The sequence below is a fragment of the Thermobia domestica genome, chromosome 18 (genome assembly GCF_964235325.1).
Source record: "Thermobia domestica chromosome 18, izTheDome1.hap1.1, whole genome shotgun sequence".
NCBI classification, from domain to species: domain Eukaryota; kingdom Metazoa; phylum Arthropoda; class Insecta; order Zygentoma; family Lepismatidae; genus Thermobia; species Thermobia domestica.
In genome coordinates, this window is record NC_137471.1 from 183,464,177 (window position 1) to 183,488,585 (window position 24,409).

At 33.5% G+C, this 24,409-nt stretch overlaps 1 protein-coding gene across 1 annotated transcript in view; it reads right to left on the reverse strand.

The window, feature by feature from the left end:
• Positions 1–24,409, reverse strand: part of LOC145676027 (retinal homeobox protein Rx-like) — a 130,037-nt gene that overhangs the window by 78,510 nt on the left and 27,118 nt on the right. The window contains exons 2-3 of the mRNA XM_081746871.1: positions 11,246–11,380; positions 6,415–6,526 (exon numbers count right to left, since the gene is read on the reverse strand). Of these exons, the coding sequence (XP_081602997.1) occupies positions 6,415–6,526; positions 11,246–11,380 (247 nt within the window). The remainder of the gene's footprint in view (positions 1–6,414; positions 6,527–11,245; positions 11,381–24,409) is intronic.

Below are 24,409 nucleotides of genomic sequence, written 5' to 3' on the forward strand. Positions count from 1 at the left end.
CTAGTAACTTATTTCGGTCAGGACCGTACTTGTTATTACTGCCAATCTAGAGATCATTTACAAGATCAATGTTTTCAGCGTTAAAAACGGGCCTTTGTTTCAACAACAACCATAGAACATACTGAAAGTGATAAGGAACGCTCTCGGGGTTCGCCAACCTCAGAAATTAATGTGGTTAAACCTGCTAATTTGCCTACTTTAACGTCAGATGTTGACTTTCCAAAGTTAATGACTGAGCTTACCACCCCTGTGATACAGGGCCGTTCTCTAAACACTACTCCGATAGTGCCAAAAGACAGTGTTCCTAGCCGACCATGTTCCGGAGAAATTAAGGAAAACGTCTCTCCCAAGGATATTAGTGATAGTCAGGACAGGACCTCATCTGCAGCCCCTCCAGCTTTACATGGTACTTCTTCACTGGCTGAGTCAGATTTTCCACGGGAACATCAAGTTGTCATTGAACAAGATACAAAGAAGCTTTTGATAGACAGTGATTCCTCCTCCACTAGCGTTGTTGATGGTGATCAGAAGCTAGAGTGCATCTATAGTGTATCGGAAGTTTCCTCTCTAAGTCCCATTTTTCCAGTTCAGTCCAAGGAAAAAGATCATCCTTTCTCCCCTGTGAGTTGTCCTAGTGGGAAAAAAGGATCTGATGCCCGGAATTCCCAGGAAGCCTCCCAAGACAAGAAACGGAAGAAAGCAGGAACGGCTATAGCTCAAGTAAAGCAACCTAAGAAGACGGATCAGGGACCCTTAGAAGTATCACCTAGGATCACCAGGTCGTCTGTAGCTAAATTAGTGAGTACGGAATATCTACCTGATACCGCAGTTCCTTCTTCAGGTGAGTCACAAACAGTTTCTACTCCTACCTAAACATTCAGAAACACAGTGCTTGCAGCCAAATAGTGATGTGGGATTATGAAGTGTGTTGCTACCATTAGACAACTTCCTATAACAATATTTATGTGTACTATCTTAAAACTAGCAACTATAAATATCAACGGAATACAATCGCCAGTCAAACTTGAAGCTCTCAATGACTTTCTACTTAAATCTGAAATAGATGTAGCTTTTCTCCAAGAAGTTGGTCCAAAGATTGTAAACGTACATCCATCATATAATGTATATAATAATTGTACATATAATAGCCTTGGTACTGCAATTTTGGTTAAAGAAGGCATCCCGCTTACAAATGTAGAATTACATCCTAATGGTCGAATTATCAAAGGTCAGGTTAATGATATAACTCTAATCAATGTTTATGCGCCCAGTGGAAGCCATAATAGAAAAGAACGGAATAATTTTTATGCAAATGAGGTAGCGCCGTTTTTTAGTGGCCCAAATCATGTTATCTTTGGCGGAGATCATAATTCAAGTATAACTCACACAACAGAACCAACTTACCATTATTGCCCTACCTTAAATGAATTGGTAAAGAATTTGTCTTTGGTAGATGTGTGGGACTTCAAACACCCAGATTTAAGGGGGGACACATTTATTACAAAAACTTCGAGCTCAAGGATAGACAGGATTTATGTAAATGCTAACTTCAAATCCCAGGTTGTTTCTGTATACCGATATCCCACGTGTTTCACTGATCATCTCTATTTAATAATGGAAATTAAAATTAATGACCAGAAGATTGCTCGGGGACGGGGATATTATCACATGAATGAAAGTCTGCTAAATGATGAGTCATTTTGTCAGCTCTTTTCTAAAAAGTGGGCATATTGGCTTAAACAAAAGAAGTGGTTTAAAACATATATTGAGTGGTGGAATCAATACTGTAAGGACAAAATCCGAAGCTTTTGTAGGTGGTATTCCTCTGAAATTTATGCTGATAAGCGAAAACTTTATAATTTCTATTATAGATGTCTATTAGAGGCACAAACTGAAGCGATGACAAATCGCTCGGCCCTTATCTCTGTCCGTAAATACAAAGCCAAATTATTACAATTCCATAAACAGAAAATGGAAGGGATTAGGTTACGTAGTAAAGTTCCAGGGTTTCCGGAAGAAGAACAATGCTCTCTTACACATGTGTTAACAGAAGCCAAACGTGGACGGAGGAAACTTATAACGTCACTCACAGATGCTCAAGGCTCTATTCAAACTACTCAGGACAATATTCGTAACACCCTGTATGATTATTACTACCAGTTATTTGGGGTCGCTGCTGCTACCGGCTGCGAAAATAAATTACTTGACAGTGTGCCTGCAGCGCTAAATGATGAAGACAATCAAATTTTATGTGCTCCGTTTACTAAAAATAAAGTACAAAGAGCTGTAAATGCTGCAAAAAAAGGAAAATCTCCTGGCCCCGACTCTATCTCTGGCCGTTTATATGTTAAATTTTGGGATATAATGGGCGATACACTAACATTGATTGTAAATGAATGGTTCTTTGCTTCAGAGACTATCAAGCGCCCTAATACAGCCGTCACGGTCTTTATCCCTAAAACTGTTCAACCATCTAATGTTAGCCATTATAGACCTATATCCCTTCTTAATACAGATAACAAAATTTTTAGTAGATGTATTAAAAACAGACTACAGGACTACATGGATAAGTTATTACAAAATTTGCAATGTGTGGCTGTTAAACAGAAAACCATCTATCACCTTTTATTAACTATTCGAGATAGTATTACTATTTGTAATGATTGCGCTCTTAAAGCGGCTCTGATAAATTTAGACTTTAAAAATGCCTTTGATAATATTGAACACTCGTACTTATGGTCTGTTTTCAGAAAATTCGGTTTTAATGAACAATTTGTTACATGGATGAAATATTTTTATAAAGACGCTCATACGAAGTTAAATGTTAACGGTCACCTATCCAACAACATTCCCATCAAACGTTCAATAAGACAAGGTGATCCCCTTTCAATGTTGAGTTTTGCTATTAGCCTTGCTCCCCTGTTATATGCTATGAATGACCGCCTAACTGGTCTAAATATTATTACCCCTGCTATAAAGGTGGCTAGTTATGCAGGTGATGTAACAGTTTTTGTCTCTTCTAAACTAGATTATTCTCTCATGATGGAATGTGTTCGTGAATATGAGGTAGCATCTGGGGCTAGATTAAATGTTTGTAAATCACAAATGTTAAACATAAACAATAGTATTGATTTTAATGATATAGATACCGTCCCTCAGGCCGACAGTATAAAAATTTTAGGAATTACCTTTTATTCAAACATAATGCACACTATTGATCATAACTATACGAATATTGTAAACACACTGCGTCATTCAGGTTATGTAAATCAATCCAGAAATCTATGTTTATATTCCAGAGCTAAATTTATAAATGTTTATCTCTTAAGCAAAATCTGGTATTTGGCAAATGTATTAGGCTACCTATGCCTCAACTTATAGGAAAACAAATTCAAAGTTTATGTGGTTGGTTTCTATGGAAACATCAGGTCTTTCGTGTTAAATATGATGTAATGTGTTGTTTACATTCACAAGGTGGCATCGGTCTGGTCAATGTGCAAGAAAAAGCTGCAAGTTTGTATGTTACTCGCTCAATGACCTTGTACACAGACGAAGCTAATAGTGTAACACAACAACTGCTCACTTACGTATTAGAACGAACAGACAGGAGTCTACCCCTGTATATGGCTGACCTCTCTCAAAGCTGTAAGTACTTGGAAACTGTTTTGTGTGATTATATATATCTGTCTCAGCTTTTTGATTTTAAAACTTTAAGTAGTAAAAAGCTGTATGTTTTTAAAATGACTAGATTATATGTCCCACCTAAAATTGTGTTAGATGAGTACTTGTGTAATTGGTCCAATATTTGGGCCAATATTAATGACTCGACCTTGAGTGTTGCCAGCAAATCTATCTGGTTTATGATTGTTCATAATGTTATTGATACTAAAGAAAAGAAAAACAAATATGGTTTTAGTCCTGATGCTCTTTGCAATAGATGTAACAATATAGATACGTTGATTCATAGAATCACGACATGTCTGGAATCCACAAAAATCTGGTCTCAGTTACGTCACTTTTTAGCCATTCTTACTCGTAGTTCGGAACGCAATATAAATATTAGCATAGTTTTAAGACCTGATTATCGTTTTTATCCCGTTAGTAAACAACATAGTGTCAATTGGTATATAGGAACGACCGTCAAATATATTTTTAATTCCAACTTAGAAGCAGGGGGAGCCTTCTATGTACAGTATTTACAAAAAGAATACTCCAAATTAGCAAAGGATGTACGTAATAAACTATTTGCAAATTTTATAGCCAACTCATTGTTCTCGTAACTTCTTCTTTTTTTTTTTTTTTGTTACAAAAGCATAACCACTTCAATGTAATTGATTCTTGAGTTACAATAAATTATCTTTAAAAAAGAAAGTGGTAGAGCGTTCACCTCCGGTACATGGGGTCCTTGGTTCAATCGCAGCTTGCGTCAAGTGAACTTAGTGGTGGACAAACACCGTGTGCATGGGTTTCCTCGGGATTCTTCCGTTTCCTACCACTTTTTTCATTCCACCATTTCTTTCATTTTTCATCATCGCCGTCTCTTTTAGCCTAACTGGCATAACCGTGGGACGTAAAACTCAAAGATTTTATTTCATTTTTTTCCTTTGGATGGGACTATTGTAAGCTTCACATATTCTTTTAGGACATACAAAAATAGACTATAAGTATCTTATGTTATACTGGCACCATTTACGTTATACTTTTTTTTTATTTTTTCTAGTAAAACGATTTCTTCTGTTCTTTAGACTACCAAACTCTCTTATAGAACGACTTTGTCCGTCTGTCTGTCTGCCAACGGGTATCACATCAAAAGTAGTTAGATATATCGAGAAGCGGTCTTTTGCAATCGTATCGGAGTTACAAGAACAGGTTCAATCTCTTCTGTTAATCTGCTATTCAAACCATAAGTACCCGGCTATTTGAGGCGATCGGAAAGCGTATTTATTGCTCATGCCTACGCTTGGAATACGCTGACTATGTATTTAAATCTGGGTGGCTAATCACAAACGCGAAAACAATAAAAACGCGGATAAAACGTCAGCTCGAGCGTATTTGGTGGGTTTCGGAACAATAGACCGCCTGCTCTTTAAAAGATGTCAAAAGGAAGGAGAAAAAGGAAAGACGTGTTGCCAGGCTAGGGGATTGTAGCAAGAAACAGCTGCTTGGAAGAGGCTTTGTGTAGAGATTGGAACTCTGCTATTATGAAGTAGGTGTGTATATAACAATAGAAAATTCACACAAATACAAGGAAATTCCGAAAAATTAGCAAATCATAAAAAGAATACGAACATAATTTTCAACTCAATTGACACAATTAAAGTACACTCATTCATAAGACAAAAATGATAAAATAATAAAATGAGTATACCAAGGAAAAAGAAATTGCATATGGCATATAAAACTCATAACCAAAAAAATAGGAGAAGTGTAGTATCCAAAAAAAAAGGAAACAAGGATAAAAGAGAAAAAGATGATAGGAAAAAAGAAAGAAAGTAAAAAAGAGAAAACAAGGAAAACAACCTAAAAACCTTTAAAAAATCTCAAATGGTACCTTACAAGTTAAGGAAAAAAAATTATATATCCTTTAGAATTTTAATTAATTGTGAACGGATTTTAACAAAGCTACTTTGAAAGATATCTAGAGCATAGTAATACTTGTTGCCTGTATCTATAGTTTTATAAATTAAACATTTCAGGGCAGGAACATTCTAAACAAAAGATACAAAATTTCTAACATTGCGATATGGTATTCTTATGGGCCATAGACCATCAATAGAAAAGACACCTTGAAGAATATTATGAAAGAAACTCAAATTAAAAATACACCGCCTATCAGTTAGAGGTAACAGATAAAGCTGTTTAGATATATAAGATAAGATAATAATAATAATAATAATAATAATAATAATAATAATAATAATAATAATAATAATAATAATAATAATAATAATAATAATGAGTTGTAGTTGTTGTAATAATATTCATAATAATTATTATATTGTCTATGTAGGATACTTAAAGAGTGTACTTGGACTACACAAAAGGTTGAGCTCGAATTGGGTCGCTTTAGCTCGACTCGACTCAAATTCGAGTCAAGTTAGAAAAAAAAAAATTTCTATCCGAGTTCTCCAGTCGAGCCAAAAGATGTCTGTTTCGAGTGGAGCCGAGTTTCAAAGAAAACTCGCTCGTGCCCATCCTTAGTGTCTTTTGTGTTGCAATTATCTTTATAAGAATGTCCCATTTCCCAATTAAAATTATTCTATACTACAATGTGGAGCCATATGGGTTTCTTTTAGGTAAATTCTGAATATCACACATCTTCCTCTTTCTCCCCATCAAAATCGTAAAACCTTCCTTTCCTCTTCGAAAACTCTGGCAACCCTTCATCTGAGGCAAATGTTGAGTGTAACTTACCGAGTAACAAGGGAGGAGCTCCTAAACCCAAATAGCGCATACGCCAAGCATCCTGGAGGAGTTGAAGCCTCGCTTGTTTTCGCCATTTAGCACGACGATTTTGGAACCACACCTGCAGATAATCAAAACAGTTAATGAAAATCCTGTATATCTACATACAGTTCTCACAAAGCATCCTTTTATTTGTCTATATCGTTTTCTATTAAAATAAAAAGCTGTATTAATATAATTTCTCATCTAACATTTGAATTAATCATTGTTAAAAGGGGTTACCGGTATGTGTAATTTTAGCCCAAATTGACTTATGCATAGATTCATAGATATAGTTTTAACTAATAGATCAACTTTAGTTTTAGATTGTGCACGCAAAAGACGAAACACCTTTAGTTGTCACACATAGCATATCTTCAGTACTACTATGTACAATTTTACATAGTGATAACTTCATACGGGCATGCTTTGAGTCGCATTGTCCTGTTTTCTTACTGCTGCATAAAACTTCCGGACTCTTTTCTTTGTGTTTCATCAATTCACAGACAATTCTGTTTTTAACTTTATTGTTTAAACGTGGATCTTTAGGTTTCGGGAACATATTTTCACATATTGAGCATAAGATATATTTTAAGCCAACCAAAGGAATATCAAAAATTTTGATAAAGTCCTCAAATAATATTTGCAAGGAACATGTACTTTGAAATATTTCTCCTTCATGAACATATCATGCTTAATTCTAATACTCAAGTCTGCCTCAAAAGATAGTTTTGCCTTTCCCGCCATCTCCATAGTGCGTCCCTCTTTCATTGAACTTATACCCTACTCTATAATCATAGATCGCTTGATGTATGTTTCTGGTTCTAAATTACTTAACTTTTCTTCTCATGCCGTGTGATGATTTGCTGTGGTTAAGCTCAATTCGTCTTTGTTTTATGCCACAGACAGTTGGGAAAGTTTCCTTACAGACTGCAAAATTTTGCACTTTTGAATGTATTGTTTTCATTTGAGAAATATTGCGTTTTTCGAACCACATTATGTTCTTAATTAATATCCAGTACGATTGATTACCATCGCAGTTTTTCACTTCTTTCAAAAGCGAATAATCATAGAATAATGAGCTCCTTTTACTGTTTCTTCATGTTTGTCTCTGATGTGAATTCCAAAGAGGTGAAAATGGTGTAGGTTCACTGCTACGTATCCTATTATTATGTTTATGGTACTCTTGTATTATGTACACAATCATAGTCAAAGTCTTGCGAATAAAATCAGAAAAATAAACACACAGCTGAACAAGACTGCACTTATTTAATATAAAAACACATTTACACGTAACGTTTCGATCTTCTAGCCAAGATCCTCATCAGACGTACACTGAGTGATACAAAAAACTACTCAAGTATATATACACAATCATCTCCCTTAGGGTTTTCTAAACATTATACACTGTCTATGTACAGTCTAAGGTGGAATACGCAGCGATAATATGGGGCTCTAATAGTAAGAAATATATAAATAAAATCGAAAACATTCAAAATAAATTTGTGCGCTTTTTGACATATAAAGAAACAGGTACATATCCAAAATTTGAAAACTACGAAGGTCTTCGAACCAAATATTCATTACAATCTCTTGAAAGCAGAAGAAGTCATTTCATATTATCTTTCTTACATAAAATAATTCATGGTGCAATAGATTCCGAATATTTGTTATCAGAAATCAAAATTCGCGTCCCACATAGAGCAACGAGACTCCATAATGACATATTCCATCTCTCAGCGCAAAAGACTAGGTATAATGCATTAGATGTATCGCCTGTCAGGAAAATGTGTATATTGTATAATAAGATGTCACAAGAACACCCAGATATAGATATTGTTAGTTACAAACAAAATTTTCATTTTACATAAATTTGTTGTATTCTGTATATCGTGCTATTTGTATTTTAACGTATATTTTAATTTCATATTATTATTTTATTATATGTGTATTTTACAGTGTATTACGATAGAATTGAGGTTATATTAGTATGTTATTATATGTGTATTTTAGAGTGTATTAAATACACTTTAAGGGAAAACTGTAATTAGGCATTTGCCTGTTGTTTTTCCGAAATAAATAAATAAATAAATACTCAACTAGTATTATTTGTGTTGTGAATGTATCAATTTTCTTTTACAAGAGTAGTTTTCTTCATGTGAGAATAAGCAGGAGATTCAGAAAATTAAAGACCAAACTTCTAAATGATTCTTGTGATGTCTATTTTAAAGTTCTACATACATTACCATTATTTGTGATATCAACAGCCCCAGATGTATCAACTTTTAGTCATATGTAAAAATAAATTACATAAAGCAAATCAGAGGAGAGGAGAGGAAGCATTTAATTGGAAGTCTTTGTTAAAAAGAGACACACACAAACATTTCATGTATACTAACTGCTATATAACTACATAAATCCTTCAGTTATAACATAAATAGCTGCAATAATGTTTTTAGATCAATGGTCCTCAACCTTTTCAAGCCTAACGCCCCCTTGGGTGAATGCAGCGCCGCAAATCTGTCTTCAACATTGGGGGAGGGTAAGACAATTCCCATATATATATATATATATATATATATATATATATTTAAGCGATGTTCAATATATTTATGAAGTTGAAAAACAATGCTGTAGGTGATCTGGGGAGAAGGGTTGTCTTCAACATTGGAAGGCTTGAAGCTTTGAAGCTTTTTCTGGGGGGACATTAATTTCATCTCACTTTCCTTTGTGCCAATCGGACACAAATCATCATATTCCTCCCCCCAAAACAAATTTCAAACCAGATTATTGTGAGGACAGTCCTCCAGTTCCAAGATTGGGGGGGATATGTCCCCCTCATCGCCTCGGAATTTGCGCCAGTAGGTGAATGCGATTGTTTTGACTGAGCCCCGTCACCAATCCATCCACACACAAAGCTGAATATAAAGCTCGGATGAAGCAGTCTTAGAATCAGAAAAAAAAAAGTTTCAGTTCTTAAAATCTGCCTTCAAGAATTTACATTATTGTTTGTAAAATAATAAAATAAAATAAAATAAAATAAAATAAAAAATAAAATAAAAGTATGATCTTTTAATAATTTGTAAAATGCATTGTGGTTTTCGTATAATAATAAGCAAAAATTAAAACAGATCATGAAATCTCGAAAGTCTCTAAATAATTTATCACCCCCTTAATCATCAATTTTTATCTCAGTGCTCCATTTGGAAACGAGAATGCCCGTTGGGGCCCGTTAATCATTGTTCTACTCACTCAAGTCCAAATAAAAACGTCAGTACAAAATTAAAAAAAAAAAAAAAAAACATAATTTGATTTAAATAGTTTTTTCGTGTCGTCTCAAAAGGTTGGTTTTGTTACATTTTTAAAAAAAAAAACAATTTCCAATTCACTTTTAAAACTGAGCGCTAACGATGCGGGTGACTGGAATTCAGGACGAACAGCTTATAAATTGAATACTACCATGTTAAAAGGAAGAGGATGAGTCCCTGCTAATCTCTACTGGAAAGGCTTCCAGGTTCGATCTCTGGTTGGTTTTCTCGGGATTCTCCTTCTTCTACCACATTCATCATCATCATCATCATCATAGGTATTCTGCCTTTATTGGCAGGTCACTTGCCGCAGCTGAGAAGCTTCCATGCTCCACGGTCCTCCGCTAACCTTTTCGTCTTCGCGTATGATCTTTCTGTTTTAATATCATCCATTAATTGTAGTCTCCTTCGCCCCCTCCCTCTCTTTCCCGCCACCATACCCTCTAGAACGCCCCTCATGATACAATCTCTTCTTAGGCAATGTCCCAACCAGTTTCTCTTTCTCTTCCTAATAATGTCTAAAAGTGTTCTTTTCTCACCCACCATTTCTAACACTCTCTCATTCGTTTTCCGCTCGACCCAACTAATTCTACCACATTCGCATTGCAATAATTCTTAATTAAAAGATTTCGTTTTCTTTTGTATTATTGCATGATTCTCGTCATTCATCCTATACTACTACTGCACCATTCGTGCCTTAACATTTCAGCAAGAGAATTACCTATTGTCTCAAATGTATCGGGATATTTTGAACTATAGGGGTCTAATGCAACTGCTTCCCAGTGTGGTAATTGAAGGGAGGGAAAGGGAGGAAATTCCCAGGCACCTCTGAACACTTCCCGGAACCTCGTTCCCTTTGTGCTTTCGAGGGGGGGAGGAACTTATTAATGACATCAAACCTTCATGTGTAATTACTAAAATTAAATTTATAAAAAAAATAAGAAATTATCAGTTTTCCAACTACTAATGGAATTTATTCTGAGAAGACAGAGTGCAAAGTTTTAGTACAGTGAGTTATCCGAAACGCTGAAACGTAACATCTCCTAAACAGTGAACAGGTTAAGGTGTGAATAATAGCCTATTACTTTTTTAAATTGGAGATAAGCTACTTTGAATAAATATTTATAATAATTCAGTTATGCATATTTGTTACTTTAATAGCGTGGTGTTTTAGTGATTACACAAATTACAATTATGAGCATACTTTATGGAGACGCTCTCACAGAGGGTACCCAAGCACCTTTATGCGCTATATACATTAGAAAAACTGATTTTTCAAGTCTTTTGTGAGAAAAATACTGTGAACGAGAAATCATAACCTTTTCCATATTGTACAGGGGTATTTTCCTGCGAGTAGAATTTTCTTTTGTAATGTGTTGAAAAATTAACACTTAGTCTGCAAGAGTATTCTCGTAGTATAAATATATTCTAGGCACAAATTAACTTCCCTCCCACCTCGAAGTGCTTCCATTTCCACACTGCTGTTCCCTTACCTGTACTCTCGCCTCCGATAGATTAATTCTCAGGGCTACTTCTTCTCGAAGAAATACGTCTGGATAATGTGTCTTCTGAAATAACGACTCCAATTCTTGCAGCTGTTGTGGCGTAAAAGTTGTCCTGTTCCGACGCTTCACATTGTTTCAGGGAGAATCAGTAAAATAGAATGAAAAATAAAGAATAAATAATGTTACACACACAAAAAAAGTTCGAAGCAATTTATATTGGCTATTTAAATTAGCTAAACTATAACATATCATACGAGTCTACAGTTCGTCATAATTACATCAAACCTGACACTTCTTCTACAAATATTCCATGGAGCTGTCTAATTATTTATATATGTTTATGTGTTTATACGTTTATATGTACAGAGGGTTTATTTTAAATGTATAGGTTATATGTCCATTCGTTTTAAACCGGTCAATACTTTTACGCTTCTAATCTCTGAAGGAAACGTGTTACTTAATTCTATTATTATTATTATTATTATTATTATTATTATTATTATTATTATTATTATTATTATTATTATTATTATTATTATTATTATTATTATTATTATTATTATTGATATGGAATTGCATTGCATATTAAGAAAGTCATTGTGTAAATTTTACGGAGAGGTTTCGTCCCACAAGGTTTTGGCCAAGCGACATTTTGGTCCGCGAAGTTTTGCACGGCGAGGTTTTGGCTCGAGAGATTTTGTCCCTATCCCCGCGAGAGACAATACTAAAAGACACGAATATTAACACTTCGTCGAAGAATCAAGTGAGTCAATGTATTCGTTGTACACACGATTTAATCTCATTTATCAGAGGCATGCTTCCAACTATACTTAAAGAAAAAGGTGTATTACAATTTCCAGTGCGAGTTCATGTGGTATGGATCAGTCGTTAAACTGTACGTTTTTGTTTCATATATAGCCTCGGTGCTGAAAGGAAGGTAAACTCAAATTTGAAAAAAAAAAGAAAAAGGAAACACAACAAATATCTTCCAGAACTTAGGATTACATCACTGGACTATGTTGTTAAATGTGTGCCTGAAAATCAATGCCAACCCCTATTTTTTCTTTTCTTTTCTCTTTCTGTTTTCACTGACAGAAACATTTTGAAACTAATTTATTTCATTTATTTATTTAAGAAAGCGGAGGAACTCGCCTTACGAGGAAAATAAAAATGTACAAAATTTATGAGAAAAACGTTGGAAACCCTACTTTCAATAATAAAAATGTCTCAACAATGCAAGAAACAGACATCACTAAAATGAAGGCATTATTCTCTATTTATTGATCCAATTTGTACTTCACAAAAAGTTTGAGAATTCATCTGTTGAAATTCATTAAATTATTTAGAATATTGTGGCTCCCGACAAAATGCGTTGGAGAGAAGGGCAATATGTGATGATGTCTGACACTTAGGCCTACTGGCATCTCTTTAAACTCACCTTAAATGTAGTAAATGGTAAAACCTTATTTATTTCATTAAAGTCTGAAAATTTCATTTTAAGGCTAATAAAATCTTTTATAAAAATTATTAACCGACTTCATAAAAGCAATATAAAACAAAACAATCTAAAAAGAACTGAAAGGTATATTATAATTTTAAACAAGAATTTTAGGAAAGATCCAAAAAATGGATCAAAAGATCTTGATCAATAATTAGTTTTCGGATCAGAGGCTACAAAATTTTGTAACGGCCCCTGATCGAGTTTTGATATATATATTACATAATAACTACATCATATTGAGTTAAGTGATAATTTGCGTTTGGCTACATTATATGTAGTTCACAAAATATATAATGTAGTTATTATGTACAAGAAAATGTTTGATTGAATAAAATTTATTGACTTTTTTCACTAGGGGCCACAAAATTTTTTTAATGGCCTCTAAATAGAGTTTCCACATTTCTTACGGAATAAGCATATCATAGTGAGTAAATTGTTAGTTTTTGTTTGGCTACACTATATGTCGTTCTCGAGATATAAGGTCTACAAGAAAATTTTTGCCTGAAATATATTGGATCTTTTGATCCAAGAAAGATAAAATGTTACTATTATCAATTAAAAAATTGTAGGCTGTGCCCAGAAGAGCAAACTTTCACTTAATACAAACTTATAGAATCAACAGTAATGTTACTAGGCACTAATTTTCTTAACTTGGCACATACTTCATTTTTGTTGATATCACAAATATGTTAACGGTTTAAAATTATTTATCCTTTTTAACAATTTTTAAAACTGTTTTATGCTTTTTAGTGCTTTTTAAAAGTCGGTTAAAACATATTTTTAATATTCATTTCTTCATTTTTTTACCTCAATAGTTTAGGTGCGTACCTGAACTAAAATGTGACTAATTATTATGAAATAGATTAGTCTACGAAATATGCGTGCACAAATACTTTTCTTGAAATCGATATACTGTTTATGTATGGAATTGTATAGTCTTACCTACACTTAAAACTGTATTTATACTGTCACTTGTTGTGGAGTTTCATGGTTTAGTTTCAAAGGCAATCATTAGGTCCTACTTTCATTTACATATATATAGGGTGGACCGTTTATTTTGATACACTCTTGGAGGACATGTTGACTCAGTCAAGCACTTGCCTCTGCTGCGCGGGTTCCCTTGTTCGATCCCCGACCAAGTAAGTATTTGGTGGGTATCAGTGAGTTTATTCGGGGTATTTCTGTTTCCTTCCTCCCACGTTTTCTTTCCACCGATTCTTCGATCATCATTCACTTGCCTTAATCTTTCGCCTCCTTTAGCCTAAAGGGTATAATCGTCGGAATATTTCATTTCACTTCATTTTCATTTAGGTTCTTGTAGCATTTAAATTAACAAGTTTAAATTAACAAGCATTTAAATTAGTGGTTGAGAGAGAAGAACCCCCCGTACTTAGAGAGGATAAACACCACCCCGCGCTATTAATTAAAATCAAACAGAACAATAAGGTAAAGATAAAAAGTCAAAGTAAAGTAATGGGTTATAATTTCAGTAAGGCAAACTACAATCAACTATATCACGAATTGGGAAAGGTAGAGTGGAAGGTTCTGGGTGACTATACTGACGTTGATGGCGCTGTTGAAAAGTTTTATTCCACCTTATATAATATATTTGACAAATGCATTCCGAAAAAGAAACAGAGCACGGGAAACTATCCTAGCTGGTTCACGCTACACATTATAAATAAAATTAAAATGAAAGCTCGTCACCGCAAAGCGATAAGACTCGGAAAGTCAGATTTACATAAACGCGAATTTAATAAACTTCCAAAAATAATTAAGAAAGATATATATATAAGTCGCATATACAAACTTCGTTAAGGGAGCGGAATATTTAATACAAGATGACCCACCTACGTTTTGGAACTTTATTAAGAGTAAAACAAAGCATTTAAATGGTAATGTATTGTGTTATGAGGTTAAAGAGTTAGCATGTGATAAAGGTATAGTAAACGCATTTGCAACCTACTTTAAATCAGTGTATACAGACGGAGCACCATTGCTAGTTGAAACAGATGATTCGACATTAGTTGAAATGTATGAAAAAATTTGATATGTTACAAATAGCGGTAATAGAAATGGACGAGATTCGAATGGCAATCAGAAAACTAAAATCAAAGTGTTCGATAGGTATCGATGATGTACCATCATATGTAATAAAAGGTTGTGAAGAGAGTTTCTTATTACCTTTACACATGCTATTTAACCTAATACTCCAAACCAGCACGTTTCCAGCAAAATGGAAACTTACAAAAGTTTGCCCTATTCCTAAAAATAATGGCAGTAAAGAAATTCAAAATTATAGGCCGGCTTGGATTCTAAACTCATTTGCAAAGATATTTGAAAACATAATTTATAAGCGCATTGAGAATCACATTAAACCAGTAATATCGGATTATCAACATGGATTCGTTCCTGGCAGATCCACCGTAACAAATCTCGCTGTCTTCACTAACCATCTAGTTGATACATTGGAGAGTAATAATCAAATAGATGTAGTTTATACAGATATTGCGAAAGCATTTGATAAGGTAAATCACACGTTGTTAGTAAATAAACTTAAATTTATCAACTTTTCTGATCAGTTAATTGCTCTTATGAAGTCATATTTGATGGACAGAAAACAATATGTGGTTTATAAATCCTGTAGATCATTCGAATACATTCAATTTTCTGGAGTCCCACAAGGATCTAATTTAGGGCCGTTACTTTTTATAATATTCATTAATGACCTTCCTAATTGTATTAAAACATCACATAAACTACTCTACGCAGACGATCTAAAATTATATAGGAGAATTACAACAGCACAGGACTGTGTCAGTTTGCAGGAGGATCTAGACAGAGTAAATGAATGGTGCAAGAGCAACTTGTTAAACATAAATTCAGATAAATGCAAAACCGTGTCCTTCTCTAAGAAACGGAATGTTGTTAAATTTCAATATAAGATAGATGGTAAACAATTAAAGGGGGGACAAACTGTCAAAGATTTGGGTGTAATATATGATAACAAACTATCGTTTGAACATCATATAAATCAAATTATAAATGACGCAAATAGAAATCTTGGATTCATTTTGAGAATGGGAATTTAATAAGTCGAATGTTTTACTGAAATTATATTTTTCATTTGTTAGATCAAAATTAGAATATGTGTCTATTATATGGAACCCCCACACGAAGAAAGACTCTATCAGAATAGAAAGAGTTCAAAATAAATTTCTGCGGTTTCTAGTGTACAAGAGAACAGGCATCTTCCCCAAATAAGAGAATAGTACTTCTCTTAACGAAAATTTTAACACAATGTCTCTCAATCACAGAAGAGTGTTAAATGACATGATATTGTTGTACAAAATATTAAATAACAAATTAAATAGTAAGGATTTGGTCTCTGCCTTTCATCTTAGGGTACCCAATGGAAACACACGTGTGGGCAATAGAAATTTCTTTTATTGTAAGCAATCTCGAACAAACGCAACAAAACAGTCACCAACGTGCAGGATGTGTGCAGTGTACAACAAACTGAGTAAATGTAAAAAAAGTTCTGGATATACACGGTATGAGTCAGAATAGATTTCGCAAATATATTATAGATATTCTATGTAACTCTGATATGAACACTGTAATTGGGTAGAATTACCTATTGTGTTCTTCTTCAATAAATAAATAAATAAATAAATAAATAAATAAACAAGTAACGCTGAAATTTCATACCATGTAAATATCAAGGGGCAGACATTGTATGATATTTTCTGCAATACTACCAGATTAACAGTGTTGCCAACCCAACACAACGTTCTCTTTTTTAAAAATTGCATTATGTAATATTATTACATGCTTTAAATCTAAATGTAAAACCAAAACTCTAAAAGAAAGTGACTAAAATAGAAGATAGGTAAATTATCAAGAAATGATTTAAAACTCATGCCTTGCTAGAAAAATGAGAATAATCAAAAACATATATATATATATATATATATATATATATATATATATATATATATATATATATATATATATATATATATATATATATATATATAAAGTAGATAGAACAGGTCTCCACTTGTAAACCTTATTATTCACATATTTGTCCATATGGTAATTATGTGAGTAATTACATTCATACATATTCAACATTAAAAATATGCTTCAATGATATCAAAAAGACAACAATTTCAATAATATCTACGATAATCATATACTGGATATTTTATACAGATGCCATATTTATGCTGCTAATCAGGGAAATTCATTGAGTACTTGGTCATTTATTCCATGGAATGTCAACATCTAAATTTTAGACTTTTTACAAAGGATTACTCGCTTCCTAATGATAACACTCATGCTGCTCAATTTTTGTTTCCTAAATATTTCTTTCTCGAAAAATTACATTCATTTACGGTTCCCAACAGTGGCGTAACTAAAGGCTTGGGGCCCCCACAATGCGGGTTCTGCGGGGCTCTTATTTTATGCCCCTGGTTCCTAACCTAACGTAATCTAATGTCAGGCACATAGTAGTTGATAATCAGTCGGTTTTACCTAGCAACATCTATTAAAGTATTCTTGCCATTAGTATACTCGTTGGATACTCAACGATACCATTATTCAGGCTTGCAATTAAATTCCTTTTTGACATATTCTTAAAACATTGTCCATATTATTCGCAACTGATGCCCAACAGAAATATTGATTCTACAATTCAATATTTATAGCTTGCAGAGCGAAATCTTTTCTCTGAATGTATATATAAAGTAAAGAAACAACTCATACATTTACGCCATAGTAAAGTATTGTTATGCTGATCTGGTGTATGCTCTCCTTCTTATTTTGTAACTCCTTCACAATAACAAGATAATTGAGTTTCTAAATACATGTTCGAGTGTTCATTAATCACGAAAAGAACAAACTCTAAATATATTCTAAGTTATAGTGATAATGAAAATAACAGAAATGTCTTTTTGTATATTTGTAGCTGTATTTATTTATTTGGACTTGTTTTACATGTTGAGGTCAAAGCTACAAGAAACCTTATCTATCACCTAAACATATTACAAAATTCTAAGACAATATTTTTTTAATAAAAACATTAGAATGTTAAAAATATAAAATTATTGTATATCTTTTATAGAAACCGATGCTTATCTAGTCTCTCTCTCTCTCTCTCTCTCTCTCTCTCTATTATATAAATTATATTAATTGTATTATGTTGTATTATATAAATTTAGAAAAATAAAATCCATAAATTTCTCATTCCGTATTACAACAGAAAATAACACGGTGATTTTTGTTTCGATGAGATGACAAAGTCTATAAATAACCGGATAGGGTTTGCCTAAATACTCCGGGTTTGGGTTGTAATGGGAGAGGTAAGTTTTAAAAGCTTCTTTGTGAAATATTAGATATAGAAAAATATTTTGAAAAATCAAGGATGAAGCGCGAAGTTCACCCACTTATTAGCGAGAGAAATTGACAATGAAAATCAAGTTGAGACCATTTATACAGACTTCAGTAAGGCATTCGATGTCATTAACCACGATATTCTTCTTACCAAGCTGGTAACATTTAATTTTTCTCATACCTTACGTAAATTTTTATCGTCATATTTCCGTGAACCCAGACATCGTATTCTCTACAAAAATGTCCTGACCACTGAATTTTTAGTTCATTCAGGTGTTCCACAGGGTTCGAACTTAGGACCTTTGATGTTTTCCTTATATATTAATGATTTACCTGAAGTCACAAAAACTGTTATATGCAGATGATTTAAAAATTTACCGTCTCATACATTCGGAAAGGGACTGCATTGATTTGCAGAATGACATCAGTGCACTTCATGAGTGGTGTGAAATTAATAAGTTACCACTAAGCATCGAGAAGTGCAGTGTAATATCTTATACGAGAAAAAGAAATTACATGGAATTTGAGTATCATATTAATGACATACCACTGCAAAGAGTTGACCAAATAACTGATCTTGGGGTATCAATAAGATCAAATCTCTCGTTTGATATTCACCTAAATCGAATTGTAAATTAGGCTTACGGAAATCTCGGATTTGTAATGAGACTTGGAAGCGAATTCAAGAACACTAATGTTCTTAAAATTGTATATACTGTACATGTATACTCATGTCCAAAATGATTGTCGCATATCTATAACTGTCTTCCTTAAGAATATAATTTGATAACGATTTTGCAGGGTACTTTTAATATTGATACTATGTGTATAATCGGGAAATGTATATTTGTCATAAATTTCATAGAAAAAGTATTAAAAATACGAAAATTAGAATGAGTAAAACAAAATGTTACTAAACGGACAACAACATTTTATTTTCGCTTTATCTATTGTTATTATTTGCTGCTCTTTTGATAAGAAATTTGTCACATACATGTCTTTGCTGATTATACACATACTAACATTGTAAGAAATACCGGACGAATTCATTATCAAATTGTACCCTACAACAACATATTTATAGACATGCGACAATAATTTTGGACATGAGTGTACGTACCAAACTGGAAATCGCGTCCATAATATGCATTCCTAGAAATATACACATCATTAGAAGCAATTCAGTCAAAATTTGTTTGCTAGGGGTAAATTTGGATAAGGGTGTAACTAGCAATTCTTCAATTTTTCAGGAGAGCAGAAAAACAAACGCCCTTATCCAATTATCCAACGTATTCACACACCATTTCGGGACACAGGCTATCGCTACGAAGCAGAGATATTACCTTAACATCACATAGACACATACAGACATGCTCAAACTTGCAGAAAATATGTATCTCTCACTTTACCGGAAATAGGTCGATACGCCCTTATCCAAATTACCCCTTCAATATACAGACACGGGGATTTATCCTCGAGACGAAAAATATCTTGAACTCTTGCCAAGCTATTCAATGTATTCTCTTCAACAAGAAGAGCTAATTTAATTCTGTGTTTTCTGCATAAACTTATACATAATGAGATAGATTCGCCAATATTATTGTCCGAAATGACCCTTCATGTTCCAAACAGGAAAATGCGCTTGCGGCTACAAACATTTCATGAACCACTCCAGTGTACTAATGCATTAAATATATCGCCTATTAGGAGAATGTGCACAATACATAATAGTGTCCAAATAAAGTGCTCTACAACAGATATATTTGATACATAAATACATGTAAAAAATACTTTGACTAGATAGTTTAGCATGTAGAACATATATGTAATGTAATCATTTATGTATACTGCTGAACACTGTCAATGGGTATATACCTGTTGTGTTCTATATACAATAAATAAATAAAATAAAAATAAAATAAAATAAAGAAAGAAGCTTTTAAAATTTCTCCTTTCCACTGACGTCAATCCACGGCACTACACTACGCTGAGTATAATACACGTAGGTTATGAAAGTCTATTGTAGGTTATGGAAGTCCTTTCTTTGTATCCCGAGCGCTGCATCTCAGGTAGACAAGTCTCCTCTTTGGTCGTCTAATTAGATTTCACTTGTGGGCTGTCTTCAACCCCGATACTTGGATTTCCTCCTGGTCTCTGGTCATCAGGTCTGTGATCGGCAACACATATTTTTAATTAATTCGCGTTCGCAATAAATAATAATACCTATAGTAAAATATAGAATCCGAACCACTAAAATACAAATACAATGTTGGAAATGTGCAAAGCTTATTTATTATTATTATATTTGGTCTAACTTCTATAACGTTCGCTATTTGTTCTTTATACATGTATATTCCAATCTAAATATTATATTTTATAAATTTTAGATCCAATAAATTACGAAACTTTTTTCTTCTTCTTAACGATTTCATATTGGGTGTGTCGCTAGCTATCACATTTTTCATCTGTATTAAATTTGTTCTTGTATCCTTGAATTTTTACTTATTATTAAACGCACTTCCAACAATGTGTTTTTCCCTTTAATGTAATAGTTGTACTTAGTATTTATAATTACCTAATAAAATTCCGCTCTTAATAAACGTTGCCTGACCAGCAATGAACATGTATAAATGGTTGAGCATATATACTTTCTTTTTATTGAACCCAATCAGTTCACAAATAGAAATGTTTAAATATTTAATTATAATAAAAGTTTTATATAATACAATTGTATTTGTTTTATCCGTTCGAGATGTACACACAGAACTACAAGTGCATCATAGGAAATTTGAAACATTTACGTGCATCAAATGGCGCGTTAATATGTATAAATTTCGTTTTTGTCACTGATGCGCAGCATTTTCAACCCTAGAGAACGATCGAAAATAAAAAATGGGTCATTTGAGACATATAAATGCATTGTAGTTTAAGATTACTCAATTGATGCAGATCTTTGCATCGGTACTGATGCATTTCTTCTTGATGTGAGCGTCACCTGTCGTGTTTTGTTTGAAGCTAGTCTCCAGCACTTACTGCGCATGCTCGACTGGTTTTCGTGTTGTTGTGGAGCAAATTCTGACTTGTTATTGTGTGTGTTCTTTTGTCTAGTGCTGGAGTCTGCTTAGAAAAACGGAGGTAAGTGTATATTAAAATACGATATTATTGTGTTAGGTAGTGCAAGTATGTAGTTATTAAGAAAAGTACCGTTAGCAAAACAAAAATAGCAACAAGAATAGAGACAAAGCCATAAGGGATTCTCAGAAGGAACTCGTATCCTACAAAAATCCACAAAGGAGTGAAGAAATATTTAGGTTAACTACAGTACATACTGTATGTTGAAGTGACTCATGCTAGTGGCTGCTTGATTCTCATTAAATATATCCGATGCATGCGTGAACTCCGAACCGCTGTTATTATTATTATTATTATTATTATTAATAATAATAATAATAATAATAATAATAATAATAATAATAATACTTAATATTCTTATTAGGTGAAGGTTGATTATTTAGAAAAAAATCATTTAACTCGCATAAGTTGTTACTCCTGCACCAAGGGCGCCGATCCTGGGGGGTTTAGTGGTCTGGGACCCCCAAAGTTGAAATGGTCCTCTAACGAGGGGGGCCAAATTGCTAAGTTGAAGCAGGTTCTCCTATTTCTACAGTACATGGTCGTTCATTTTTCCTTTCTACTAATGCATATCTTCCATAGGGCCCTCCAAAGTTACACAGAAAACGGCGCCCTTGTCCTGCACATACCAATAGTTGAGTATCTACTAAAAGTCACACATGGTCACGTAATTGTGATGTTTTGGTTAGAGTATCGGGCCAAAAGCCCCGATTTCGTGATATTGAAGTAAATATTGACAAAACACGGGTATGCCTACCATTGAGCAGGAAATAAATTGAAGGTTAAAAACAGTAGCACGGCATTAACCCTTACATATATCGTATATGTTTATACGTTAGGGTTGTATTTTCATTATTCGATTTAAAAAGTACTAATAAAGCTTTTTTCCTAGAGTGGAAGCGTTCTAGAACACGTTACGTATGGTTTTACGCCTTTCTGGGTCGAAACATAGGGTGTGATACGTCATAACTTAAAACTAAAGAATTTTTTGTTAGGCCTATTTTTACTATTTTTTGAGTTACTTACTTTTGCACCTATAACAAAAATTCCCTTTTTCTCCATTTTCCCGCTCAGATACTCGACGGAGACATGCGAATGGAAAACGTTTAAAAGGCTGTTCTATTCTGAAGAGAATGAGGTACGAACCATAATACTAATGTAAATAAGGATGTCTCAGGAAATTTTTACCTGAGATCTTGTTTTAAACGGGAATTTATGGTACTGTGGGCATATTATTATTTGGCGGGCTTACTTTTGCACCTAGAAGATCGATATTTTGCACATACATTCAGTGTACTCCTTAGTATTCTACAGATATATTTCAGATCTCTGCGGTGCCCCAAGTTGTGTTCAAACGGGTAAAAAGGTTTTAAAAAGGGATATTTTAATAAATCTCTTTATCGAGATTTTCCCGCCTCAGATACATGATGAAGACATGTGATTGGTAACGTTAGAAAGTACTTTCCATTCTGAAGAAAATGAGGTACGAACCATGATCCTAGGGTAAATAGGGATGTCTTAGAAAATTTCCCGTTTTTGCGGGAATTTGGGGTATTGTGGGGATATTCTTAGCACATGTGTTAATATATATATATAGATTTACCTTACTGTTCTAAATAGAAGCTTGAAATTTTGTAGACATATTCACTATGCCCTTAACCTTTTTCAGTTGATTTTGAGATCTGTGTGTTAACACAGGGGGGGAGGAGTCCAGAAATGCTAAAAAAGGGATATTTTAACAAAAATCCCATTTTTTTGCAATTTTTCCCGCCTCAGATACATGACGGAAACATATGAATGGTACCGTTTGAAAGACTGTTCTATTCTGATGAGAATGAAGTGTAAAACATGACCCTAGGATGTCTCAGAAAATGTTTATATTACATCCGAATCTTTTTGTTTCTCCCATCCTTACTATTCAAGATAGAAGCTTGAAATTTTGTACACACGTTTCGTACACCATTTAGTATTTTTCAGTTTATTTTGAGATCTGTGTGTTAACACAGGGTGTTCCGGAGGGACCCAAAATAGAAAAAAGGGATTTTTCTACCAAAAGCCTTATTTTTCCCCTCAAACTTTCCGTTTCAGGGACATGATAGGGAAATGTGAATGGTGCCGTTTTAGCATAGCGTATAATAAGGAAAGGAAATTTCAAATGTAATTTCTGGTATCATTATCAGGTTAACTTTTCAGAGGTTAACAGGATTTTCCACTAGTGTTATGTTCTTCCAATGAATTCAATTTGATTATGAGATTTAAACTGACTGTTACTTCATTTTTAATTAAAATTCGTAGTTTCATGAATGGGAAATTAAAGAAAATAACTCAGCATGTCAGAAGGCTACTGATGATGTGTCAGTAGAGACAAGAGACACACGTACTAGAAAACATGCTACAGGCTAAACCAGTAACGTCTTAGTTACTGTTCCATTTTCAGTTTCTTTTTATTTTTTTTTATTTTTAGAACATGCGTCGTGTACTTACGTAACATCCTATATTACTGAGAAAGTAAACATGATAACGAAATTCTGATTTCAGATTTGAATTTAACATTGTAAATTACTATAGATCTACAGACTTTTATCCCAGAAATATAACTTTTTTAGAATATTGTAATTATACATCACAAGAACAGTTTTCATATTTTTGTACCTAATTCGAAACGTCCACGTATTTGTCCGTTTGCAAAATATATCTTTAATAATTAAAAACAGGGAAATGTAAGTGAACAATTCTTTCAGATGATTTTAAAATGAAACTTTGGATGTCTTCCCGTTTGGCCTTTTCCCGTTTCGCCTTGTGCCTGTTTTCATTACTTCAGGCTATGATGCTAAGATAGTATATGCTAATTTGATTGTAAGGCGAAACAGGAATTCCCCTTTGCCCTTTCCATTTCGCCTTACACCAGCGAAGGGGATTTTCAAGTTATGATAGGGAAATTTAGTGTCATTTTGTAATGCTAGTAGTATTTACGTTTGAACGAACAGAATAGCGTATAATCAAAGCAAATATTCAGAATTTTGTGTTATCTGCGTCACTGTTTAAAAAATTGCTCATGTAGCCTTGTATTTGTACCTCACATATGAAGAAGAGAGCGGCGGAAGAACGAACATCAACAATTA